This window comes from Danio aesculapii, chromosome 4 (assembly GCF_903798145.1).
Source record: "Danio aesculapii chromosome 4, fDanAes4.1, whole genome shotgun sequence".
In the NCBI taxonomy this organism is placed as follows: domain Eukaryota; kingdom Metazoa; phylum Chordata; class Actinopteri; order Cypriniformes; family Danionidae; genus Danio; species Danio aesculapii.
Genome location: NC_079438.1, coordinates 58,989,095 through 59,002,109, shown reverse-complemented (window position 1 = coordinate 59,002,109; position 13,015 = coordinate 58,989,095). Strand labels below are relative to the sequence as shown.

Here is a 13,015-nt window from a genome sequence, read left to right as displayed (position 1 = left end):
ACTACAAAATCTGTCTGTACAAAAACTGCTTTTCTCTTTTTGTTTCCTTGTTATAAATCTCTGCTGAATGATAAAGTGGAGTTGCCTGCGACAGACAGAACAGACGCTAGTAGAAAGTTCTCTAGAAAAGTTGAAGCTCATCTAAACGACAGACCTTTGGTTTGAGTCGTCGATCAGGACGGAGATCGTGAAAACTCACACGACTAGCGGACATTATAGTTGTTTGTTTTATTGATGCCTTCAAGACAGCACCGCTCGGTGTCATAAAAGCAGGATTTAATTCAACACTGTAAACAAAGTATGTCAATTAAGAGTTTTCGCACTGTTCATTTTCTGTAGGATCTAGAGTACTTAACTGTAAATCAATTACAGCAGAAATACTGTATTTACATCTACAGCACCGCTTATCTTGCTGTATATGCATTTACAGTATTGTATATCATTACTGTGAAACATACAGTAATTTGTCCTACAGTAAAATACAATTGATATTACAGTTAAATACTGTGTAACTTACAAAAATCATTAACAGTGCGTGATTTCTGTATATTTGCGGTGGTGAATTGCATTATGGGATGTTGATCTCTGCTCTCTGTCCACTATTTAATGTTGATAATTTACCTCTACAGTTTAACAAAGTGACTTTTATTGACATTTTAGTCATTTGAACTGTATAAGAAACAATATCTAGAGGAATAAGTCTGTAAAATATCTGGAAATGTACTGCAGGTTATTACAAGGTTGTTGTAGTGTAACATACAACACCAAACCTGACAATATATAACTTTAAACTCTTAAAGTGTTCATAAAAGTCACTTTTTTAAAACTTTTTAATGTTAAAAGTTGTCAGAAGAAAGATCAAGGAGCTATAACATGGAACAAAATCAATGTGAATTGAAATAAAAAGCTTGTCGAAGAGCACAAATTAAAAAAAATAATACACTGAATTAACAAGTGGTGGCATTTTAATGACCTTAATAGCCAGGATTTGTTTTTGGGTCCTGAAAATCATCATTGCTGTTTATTTAAGCTGTGAATATTTCAACAAATAATATTCCAAACACATTTTCAGACTTATAAATTCAACACTTCATATTCAACTTCCAGATTTCACTTCCAAAATATTCAGTCCTGTTTAAGAATACGAAGTATAATAATATAATAACGACGAGATGATCCCAAGGTTTCCATATCCTGGACCAGGCCGTATCCTGAGCAGCTACTGTGATGGTCATGGAGGAGTGGAGAACATGAGACTGATTCCTGTGACGCTCCAGAGACAGACGAGTCTTCGCTGAGGCCAGCTTCCAGCCTCCGCCACTGAGACTGCAGCTCTGCACGAGACGTTTGGCCAGCGGAGAAATTAAAATGATCGTGCCCAACTGAGCCTGGTTTCTCTCAAGGTTTTTTTTCTTCACTTCCGCCAATTTGTGAAGTTTTTTCCCTCTCCGCTGTCGCCACTGGCTTGCATGGTTCAGGATCTGTAGAGCTGCGCATCGTTGGATTTGCTCTTCAGTGTTTGGACGCTCAGTAGTGATTATTAAACCACACTGAACTGAGCTAAACTGAACTTAAACACTACAAACTGAACTACACTGTTCCTATTTACTGTGACCTTTTATGTGAAGCTGCTTTGACACAATCTACATTGTATAAGCGCTATACAAATAAAGGGGAATTGAATTGAATTGAATTAATCCATAGGCAATTTTCAGTGGTTCAAATTCGGCTGTTAAAATTCAACATTACATTAGGGTAAACAGAATTGTCCAAAACCTCTTACTCATTTTACTCATTGATATTAATATTAAATGCTCCTCTTGTGTCGTTATTAGCTTTTTCCTCACCTGTTTACTGGTTCAAAAACTATTTAATTGGTCCATCAAAAAGCAGCAGGATATCTTTAATCTGCAGTCCATTTCCTGCAGTTCCCGGATATAATGTTGAATTTGATCCACTGAATTTAGGCAATCGAATTTTTGATCTGAAATAAAATGAACTGAAAATTGCCTATGGATTATTATACTTCGTATTCTTAAACAGAACTAAATATTTCGGAAGTGAAATCTGGAAGTTGAATATGATGTATTGAATTTATAAGTAATGTTAAATTTCAGGACCCAAAAACAAACCCTGGCTATTAAAGTCATTATAATGCAACCATTTGTTAACTCAATGTATTATTGTTTTCAGTTTGTGCTCTTCAGCAATCTTTAATTCTATACCTTTGGCATTGATTTTGCTCCATACATAATGCAACTCTAAATCATAAATAAATGGGGGAAATAAAAACAGAAATCACAAAATATGTAAAACTATTAATTCACAGATAGTTTCAACACTGTAGCTTAAGCTTTGTTTTTGTGAGACAAACCCAATGAGAAATATGTATTTTTATTGTATAAATCTCCCAAAGCATACCCAAAACATTTTTGGGAACCAAATATTTCTGTATTTTTGTGTTAATAAAGTAATATAAATCTATTTCTTTCACACATATATGATTATAATTAAGTATTTTGAGCACAGCAGTTAGCCTCCAGAAGCAGAAATCACTTTCGATTCATGTATTTTTAGCAATCCCATGTAATAGAAAGCCAGACCTGATATTACTCCTATAGTAGACACACTAAATGTATTATTATTATTGTTAATACATGTAAAACCCCTGAGGGCAAGCAAATGAAAGCAAACATCCCGTAATGTCAGCACATGGTTCACATTCGGTTATTCTTTGGGAACCAATTTCCAACATTCAAGAAACATTTCTGAATGTTTTTATATAACAAAACAAGTAAAACTGTATGCAGATAGTTAATTAAAGTTAGTTTCATTGATTTATTATTCATTTATTATTAAGGGAAAACAGTATCTTTCATTTCAAAACTAATAATCAAAACTGCATGATGTGTTTACTTGTGTTATCTTTGACTATTATTTACGTTTGTGTGGTGATCTGAAACATTAAAGTGTGGCAAACATGCACAAAAATAAGAAATCAGTAAGGGGTGCAAACACTTTCACACCCCTCTCTCTCTCTCTTTATATATATATATATATATATATATATATATTCTATCTCTCTCTCTTTATATATATATATATATATATATATATATATATATATATATATATATATTCTATCTCTCTCTCTCTATATATATATATATATATTCTATCTCTCTCTCTCTTTATATATATATATATTCTATCTCTCTCTCTCTTTATATATATATATATATTCTATCTCTCTCTCTCTTTATATATATATATATTCTATCTCTCTCTCTCTCTCTCTCTATATATATATATATATATATTCTATCTCTCTCTCTCTTTATATATATATATATATATATATATATATTCTCTCTCTCTCTCTCTCTCTCTTTATATATATATATACATATATATATATTCTATCTCTCTCTCTCTTTATATATATATATATATATTCTATCTCTCTCTCTCTTTATATATATATATATATATATATATATATATTCTATCTCTCTCTCTCTCTCTCTCTCTATATATATATAATTATATATATTCTATCTCTTTCTCTCTCTCTCTCTCTCTCTCTCTATATATATATATATATTCTATCTCTCTCTCTCTTTATATATATATATATTCTCTCTCTCTCTCTCTATATATATATAATTATATATATTCTATCTCTCTCTCTCTCTCTCTCTCTCTCTCTATATATATATATATATATATATTCTATCTCTCTCTCTCTCTATATATATATAATTATATATATTCTATCTCTCTCTCTCTCTCTCTCTCTCTACATATATATATATATATATATATATTCTATCTCTCTCTCTCTCTCTCTCCCTCTCTATATATATATATATATATATATATATATATATATATATATATATATATTCTATCTCTCTCTCTCTCCCTCTCTCTCTCTCTCTCTCTCTCTATATATATATATATATATATATATATATATTCTATCTCTCTCTCTCTCTCTCTATATATATATATATTTATTTATACAACAGTTCTGTCTGGTTCTTGAATCAGATGATTGTCTGATAAGCATGCGATATTCTGCAATAACAGTCTCTTCACTCTTGTGTATTATTCCACCCACACAGAGTGACAGCAGATCCATAAACTCACTACAGTTTGACAAATATAGCAGCTGTTGGACAACATAATGTACTTTTGAGGCTTTTTTTAGGAGAGAATGTAGTTGTTTAGATTGCAACTATGCAGGTTATTTATAAGGATAGTGCCTATTTTAAATGTTTATAATTTTGGAAATTCAGTGCATCGGCGGCCATTAGCCTGTCATACTGAGCAGAGCACAGGCGGTTGACGTTCCGCCACAAAATGGCGACAGAGACCGTAGAATAAGTCCTTAGGGGAGGAAAAACTGTATTATTACCATAGTAATCTGCCAGTATTTGCTTTGCTCTGGCTCTTTCTGGGCTAATTATTTTGATCTTCTGATTTCAACAGAGAAATGCTGGGAAATCTCTGTAGACTGATGGCATTTCATGCTGTTCAATCTTATAACCTTATAATGTAAAATCACCTGTTTTGTCATCCCTTTAGACATCACGCTAGAGAATCATTCAAGCACTAAAAAAGTAGTTCCTCATAAAAAAAGTAGCAGAAAAAAGTAGTTCCTCATACTAAAGAGTTTTTGAGACTCTCCGTGTTTGATTTTCTTCTTTATACACAAGATTATGCAGTCGAACTTTTGTATAAACGCAATATTACACTCGTAGCAGTGCTATATGGCTGTATATCATCACTGGTGGTACACTAAGGCACTCGGCCTGCAGCCTTGAGCAAACGGAAGCCTTCCACCAGTGCCAATATACACCCATATTGTACTGCTACTCGTGTGATATTGCTCATATATATATATATATATATATATATTTAAAATGGTTATTCTTATTTAGGTATAATATATATGTATATAATACAAATTATAAATTATATAGTCTGTAAATTTAAATATCTGTGCAACATAATAGTTTTGTATAGTTTTGTTTTTATGGTACGTCTATCACAAACACAAATACTGTCAAAACAAACTTATTTCAGATGAAGTTTGGATGGCATTTTGCTTTTTGAAATATTTAGCTTTTATCAATCTAAATTAATAGCAGGTCAGTTTGGTTGATTTCTCAGCACGTTTTACCGAATAATCTGGTGAATACGAATGAGAGAAATGCTTCGGGGACTAACCGTGAGTGCTCTACATCTGAATAAATCTGGAAGGCAGCAATAAAAGCAGCAGTAGATGTGATCTGACTGAAACACTCAGTGCGTTTACATGGACACCAATACTCAGACTTTAACACGACTAAGACAACACTCTGATTAAGAGTCTAGCATGTAAACAATGACAAACTGAGTAAAGTCATAATCGAACTAAACATTCAGACATGTGGAGTAATCCTACTTTAGTGGCATTATTGAAGTGCAGTACCGACATGTAAACACCGCAATCAGACTATTAGAATAGTCAACACACACACACACACACACACAGCTGTTTGACACTATTCTCTGCACCTATAGAGTGAGTAAAGGACCACAGACACACACACACACACACACGCAGTGAACTCCTGCAGACTCATCACACACTCTATAACTAATAATTTTACAAACGCAGAAGTTTTCTTTCCATTCTGCATCTTAAACTCCATTAAAACAATCAGTTTGTCGGGGGACTAGAATGAAAGTGAAACTAAAAAACGAAACACCTGAAATCAACTCGGGAGGAAACACTGGATAGCGTAGTGCTGTAATGACGTTAATCGATCAATGCATCATTAAATCTCAAACGGGAACATTCCTAAAGCAGCTCATACAAACACCTTAATCATAGTATTGTCTGATTCAGATTAAAGGGGACCTATTATGCTGCTTATCCAATATGTAAATAACACTCAGGTGTCTCTAGTGTGCGTGTGTGTGTGTGTGTGTGTGTGTGTGAATTTTCAGCTAAAAAATACCGCACAAATAATGTTTTCTAGCTCTCTGAAACTGACCTTTTTAGGCTTTGATGAAAAATGTGACGTTTTGGTGACTGTCCCTTTAAATTCAAATGAGATTGAGCTCTTTTCAGAAGAAGGCGGAGCTACAGACGCCTGTGTGTCAGCATAGTGGCAGATTCAAAACAGGACTAATGTTATCAGTGTGAAAAAGGTCAAATATGTGTGAGAATGCTTCTGTCAGTCTGTTCATTTGTGCTTCATCTAAAACTCCACATCTATAATCCTCTTAGTCTATGCTGACATTATCTTCAGCAGCTCGAACACTCTAATGGCTAATGGACAGACGGCTGCTTCTCACTCAGGGCTGATTATGCTAATAAGGGAGTCATAAGTGGGCGGGGTTTTCCCCCTCTGATGACACGTACGTAATTTTGACCATTAGAAGCTGGTTATATTCACACACTGTTACCCTTTAAAGTGATTTCTGCATAATACATCCCCTTTAAGCTACCTAATTTGATGCCCATGTAAACGCAGTCACTGACAGCATCCTACAGGTCGTTCACAGAGAAACCCAAACCAGCAGCATTGATGAGGAGTGTGTGTCCGAGCGCCTCCGCTGTTCGGGACCGAAGACTCCGTGGTTCTGGACCGCTGGATTTCCACAGGAAACATCTTAGTGTCCGTCGTCTGGACGAGAGTGGCAGGAGTCCCGCAGGAGCGCTCAGGCCATGGTCTCTTTCCCCGGGAGCCTCCTGTCGTTGAAGGTGTGCATGTTAATCACCTCCTCAGTCTTGACGATGGCGGGAGGCTGAGGCTTCTGTTTCCTCCGCCGCTGACATTTCAGAGACACCCGGAGCTCCTCCACCATCGCACTGCAGAACGAGCGCTGGACACACACACAGCTCATAGAAATCAGATACATGGAAATACAGAGCTCAGCATAAATGAGTTCACCTCTGTGGGAATTATATAATCTAGAATTATATAATCTAGTTAACAGGGATATATATATATATATATATATATATATATATATATATATATATATATATACACATATACATATATAAAACTGAAAAATGATTTTCTTTGGATTTTGGAATTGTCATTTGATTGGGAACTCCAGCAGCCCAGATGTGAGAGTCACTAAACTTCCTGAGCACTGTCAGATACCAAAGTAATGCAAACAGGTTCTCAACGACTGCACCTTTGACTCATTGGATCTGTTCAGGACGAAGAAACTGTTGATTAGATTTATGCAGATGAAACTTCCCATACCCTCATCATTAGCTCCTCCCCTTCACCAACCACTCCCCTTCATATTTAGCCTCTCCCCTTCATCACCAATCCCACCCCATCATAGCTAGCCCCTCCCCTTCATCTCCAACCACACCCTTTCATAGTTAGCCCCTCCCTATTCATAATTAGCTCCTCCCTTACAGAACTAAATATACCCCTTTATAATTAGCCCCTCCCCATCACCAACTCACCCCTTGATCATTAGCCCCTCCCATTCATTGCAAACCCCATTCCAACTGGCCCCTCCCCTTCACCACAAACCACACCCCTTCACGATTAGCCCCTCCCCATCACCAATCCACTCCTTAAGCTGCGGTCGCACTAGAGTTTGAGCTTGCGAAATTCTGTCGTTCGGCGCTGCGAAAAGGGGCGGAATTAAACAAGATGATTAGACAGAGCGAGCGATGGGTCCATGTTTTAAATTTCTATACAGAGAGGTCATGTTTTGATCTTCGATTGGTCTCACGCAGTCAAGTGATGCGATTTCCTCTCGCAAACCTCTCGCAGGTGCTTGCGTTTCCAGTCTGTCGATTCGCGTGGATATGAATGGAAGTCTATGGGGAGAAAAGACCAGCGTGACCGCAGCTTTAATTATTACCCCCTCCCCTTCACCACAAACCACACCCATTCACCATTAGCCGCTCCCCTTCACTACAAACCACACCCTTTCAGTTAACCCCTCCCTTTCACCACAAAACACTTCCCTTCATAGTTAGCTCCTCCCCATCGCCAAACACACGCCTTTATCGTTAGCTCCACCTATTCACCACAAACCACACCGCTTCATAATTAGCTCCTCCCCTTCATCACAAACCACAGCCTTAGCCCCTCCCCATCACCAACCCACTCCTTAATTATTAGCTCCTTCTCTTCACCACAAACCACACCTTTTCATAATTAGCTCCTTCCCTTCACCACAAACCACACCCCTTCATAGCTAGTCCCTTTCCTTCACCACAAACCACACCCCTGAATCATTAGCCCTCCTTTACCACAAACCACACCCCTTAACCATTAGCCCCTCCTCTTCACCACAAACCACACCCCTTAACCATTAGCTCCTCCTCTTTACCACAAACCACACCCCTTAATAATTAGCTATTCCCATTTACCACAAACCACACCCCTTCCCAATTACCACTCCTCGTCACTGCAAACCACACCTTTTCATAGTTAGCCCCTCCCCATCCCCACAAATCAGGTTTGGAACAAGTCCTTAGAGGATTTTCATTTATGGCTGAGCTGCCACTTTAAGATGCAGTATCCCCCAGTGTGAGTGTGTGTATGTAATGTGTGTGTGCTGTACCTTCTGTATGTGCGCGTTCTGCTTGGACTTGTAGAGCACCTCCCCGACGGCCACGAACACGGACAGCACGAGCCCGGCGGCGAGCACGATGAAGATGCCGCCGATGTTCTGCACGCCCAGAGCGCTGGCCTCTTTACTCTCCTCCTCCGGGCAGCCGTTCCCACGCCACCATTTCTCCTTCATCATGTGCAGCTTTCCCTCCTCTTGGAGCTGCAGGATGGCGATCGTGATCTTGTCCCGGTACGGGGAGCCTGCAGGCAGGACGGGAAAACATCAAACATGACAACTGGCTGCAAGATTAAATGAGCTTCATTTATTTGGAAAAAAAATTAGGTTTACAATAAATGGTTCTAGTGCTGGGCAATACGGTGGCTCAGTGGTTAGCACTGTGGCCTCACAGCAAGAAGGTCGCTGGTTCGAGTCGTGGCTGGGCCAGTTGTGCTGTATGTACGTTTCTGACTCTTCTAAAGCTTGAAAACACCATGATATGTTTGCAGATATGTCAGAAACATGCTCATTCTTGTTTATCTGAGAAACAATGCTGAAGTCAGATGTTCTGCTTTGAACGTGTTTTCCGTGCCGCAACCGCTGTGTTTGTTTTGGTTCTTTTAACCCAGTGTTTCCCAACCCTGTTCCTGAAGGCACACCAACAGTACAGATTTTCAACCTCTCCCTAATCAAACACACCTGAATCAACTCATCACAACATCAGAAGAGACTCCAGCACCTGAAGTTAATGGGTCAGATAAGGGAGACATCCAAAATATGTGCTGTTGGTGTGCCTCCAGGAACAGGGTTGGGAAACACTGTTTTAACCCACCCAATGCCAGTTTAGCCAATAATATTTAAGCAGCCCGGTTGCCAGATGGAAAGCAGCATATTTCATTCATTATATTACTCAGGAAGGCTCTCAAAGCATGCGCTCGTGTGCAAAATGCGACCTCCGGTGGACAGTAGCAGACTCCGAAATGAGACACAGATTCAGAGTTCCACATGAGGCGGTTATTAATTAGCAAATAATATAAATATTACGAGCGTAAACATTAGGTGAGCAGGCTACATTGTAACCCCGTGTCCTAACAACACGCTATGTGACCAGATACACAGTGATGAGCAATTTGGGTGTTTGTATCAGACGAAACATAACAGAAACGTAAATAACTTGAGGTAATGGATGGGTACAGATAAATAACAACAAATAAATCCAAGCAAATACCCAAACATATCTCAATATAAAACCAAGTAAATACATGCATGGAGGTGTCTATGCCTGCGCGGTTTTAATCTCCACGCTGTTAATCAACACAATGAAGCAGACGCGGCTTCAGTCTGATCCTGCTGATGGATATGTATCGGTCATTTGTGTGTGTGTTTACGGCTGAAGCTATTCCAGGAACGAGTGTTTGTTTCCGGCATCAGATCAGAGAGACGAGCACCGGATGATGGAGCTGCTAACACGATTACAGAAGCAGGATTTGAGCAGATAAAGGTGGATAATGGTGCCTTTTCATGTCCTCCACCCCCACAGAGGCGCTCGGAGATGAGAGTGTGTTTATAAAAGCGCTCGCATCCTTCAAAACAGCACAGAGACTCAGGAGGAGGCTCATGGGAGAGGAGATTTGCTTATTAAAATAGAGGAAACAGATCAAGTGCATGCTTTAAGTGCATAGACATACTTTGGTATGATGAACGTGAGCGACACGGTGGCTCAGTGGTTAGCACTGAGGCCTCACAGCAAAAAGGTTGCTGGTTCGAGTCCCAGCTGGACCAGTGTGCGGTGTGTTTCTGCGTGGAGTTTCATGTTCTCTCCGTGTTGGCGTGGGTTTCCTCCAGGTGCTCCGGTTTCAGTCCAAACACATGCGCTATAGGGGAACTGATCAGCTAAATTGGCTGTAGAGTATGAGTGTGTGTGTGTGTGTGTGTGAATGAGTGTGTGTGGGTGTTTCTCAGTACTGGGTTGCAGCTGGAAGGGCATCTGCTGCGTAAAACATATGCTGAAATAGTTGGCAGTTCATTCCACTGTGGCGACCCCTGATGAATAATGAGACTAAGCTGAAGGATGTAATGCCAGAAAGTGTGTGTGTGTGAGAGAGACACTAGCATGTATGTGTGTAATATTAGCATGATGTTACCTGTGTGTGTGTGTGTGTGTGACACTGGTGGCATGATGATACCAGTGTGAGTAAAATAAGTGTGTGTGTGTGCGTGTGTGTGTGTGTGTGACACTAGCGTGAATTTACTGGCGCACGTGTGATGTAAGTGTGTGTGTATGTGTGTAATACTAGCATGATGTTACCTGTGTGTGTGTGTGTGACACTAGCATGATGATACCAGTGTATGTAAAATAAGTGTGTGTGTGTGTGTGTGTGTGTGTGTGACACTAGCATGAATTTACTGGCGCATATGTGATGTGTGTGTGTAATACTAGCATGATGTTACCTGTGTGTGTGTGTGTGACACAAGCATGATGTTACCTGTGTGTGTGTGTGTGTGTGTGTGTGTGTGTGTGTGTGTGTGACACTAGCATGAATTTACTGGCGCATGTGTGATGTGTGTGTGTATGTGTGTAATACTAGCATGATGTTACCTGTGTGTGTGTGTGTGTGTGTGTGTGCGTGTGACACTAGCATGATAATACCAGTGTGTGTAAAATAAGCGTGTGTGTGTGTGTGACACTAGCATGAATTTACTGGCGCATGTGTGATGTGTGTGTGTGTATGTGTGTAATACTAGCTTGATGTTACCTGTGTGTGTGTGTGTGACACTAGCATGATGTTACCTGTGTGTGTGTGTGTGTGTGTGTGTGTGTGTGTGTGTGTGTGTGCGTGTGTGTGTGTGCGTGTGACACTAGCATGATGATACCAGTGTATGTAAAATAAGTGTGTGTGTGTGTGTGTGTGTGTGTGTGTGAGTGTGTGTGTGTGTGTGTGTGTGTGTGTGTGTGTGTGTGTGACACTAGCATAAATTTACTGGCGCATGTGTAATGTAAGTGTGTGTATGTGTGTAATACTAGCATGATGTTACCTGTGTGTGTGTGTGTGTGTGAGTGACACTAGCATAATACCAGTGTGTGTAAAATAAGTGTGTGTGTGTGTGTGTAACACTATCATGATGTTACAAGTGTGTGATGTGAGAGTGTGTGTGTGCGACACGAGCATGTATGTGATGTAAGAGAGTGTGTGTGTGTATACATGTTACTGGTGTGTGTGATGTGAGTGTGTCTGTGATACTAGCATGATGTTAACTGTGTGTCTGTCTGTGTGTGTGAGACACTAGCATGAAGTTACTGGCACATGTGTGATGTAAGTGTGTGTGTGTGTGTGTGTGCGTGTGTGTGTGTGTAAATCTAGCATGATGTTACTGATGGACGTCTTATGTAAGTGTGTGTGTTTGTGTGTGTAACACTAGCATGATGTTAACTGTGTGTGTGTGTGATGTGAGTGTGCGTAACACTAGCATGATGATACCAGTGTGTGTAATATAATTGTGTATGTGTGTGTGTTTATACGTGTGTAACATTATCATGATGTTACAAGTGTGTGATGTGAGAGTGTGTGTGTGACACTAGCATGTATGTAATGTAAGAGAGTTTGTGTGTACACATAATACAGTTATTGTGTGTGTGTGAGTTACCAGTGTGTGTGTGTGTGTGTTACCCATGGGTGTCCCGACGCCGTAGGCCTTGGAGTCGATGAGTCCTCCGACCTGTGTGAGGTTGCAGTTCCTCTGCGTGACGAACTCGATGGCGGTGGACTCCATCAGGAAGGCGTAATCAGACGTGAGCACGCGCTCGATACCCTCCTCCACACTCTGCACCATCACCGACTGACGCCTGCTGTTCATGAACTCCCACATCTTATCATACGTCGAGATCTTCGTCTTCTGCAGACACACACACACACACACACACACAGACCGTTAACATCATGTATACACAAGAATAAACACACACACACACACACACACACCAGTAACATCATGTACAAACACACACCGATAATATGTACACACACACACACATTAACATCATGTGTACAATAACACACAAACACACACACACACACATCGGTAACATACACACGCATACAAACACACACATCGGTAACATAGTCACACATCGGTAACATACACACACAAACAGACACACATGCAAACAAACACACACATCGATAACATACACACACATCGGTAACATACACACACAAACAGACACACACATCGGTAACATACACACACAAACAGACACACACATCGGTAACATACACACACATCGGTAACATACACACAAACAGACACACACATGCAAACAAAACACACACATCGGTAACATACACACACATCGGTAACATACACACACATCGGTAACATACACACAAACAGACACACACATGCAAACAAAACACACACATCGGTA

At 39.6% G+C, this 13,015-nt stretch overlaps 1 protein-coding gene across 1 annotated transcript in view; it reads right to left on the bottom strand.

Moving 5' to 3' along the window:
* Window positions 1–6,030: 6,030 nt before the first annotated feature.
* LOC130223562 (glutamate receptor ionotropic, kainate 2) overlaps window positions 6,031–13,015 on the bottom strand; it is a 43,423-nt gene continuing 36,438 nt past the window's right edge. Inside the window, exons 10-12 of the mRNA XM_056456404.1 lie at window positions 12,258–12,483; window positions 8,602–8,852; window positions 6,031–6,882 (exon numbers count right to left, since the gene is read on the bottom strand). Of these exons, the coding sequence (XP_056312379.1) occupies window positions 6,718–6,882; window positions 8,602–8,852; window positions 12,258–12,483 (642 nt within the window). The 3' untranslated portion in view covers window positions 6,031–6,717. The remainder of the gene's footprint in view (window positions 6,883–8,601; window positions 8,853–12,257; window positions 12,484–13,015) is intronic.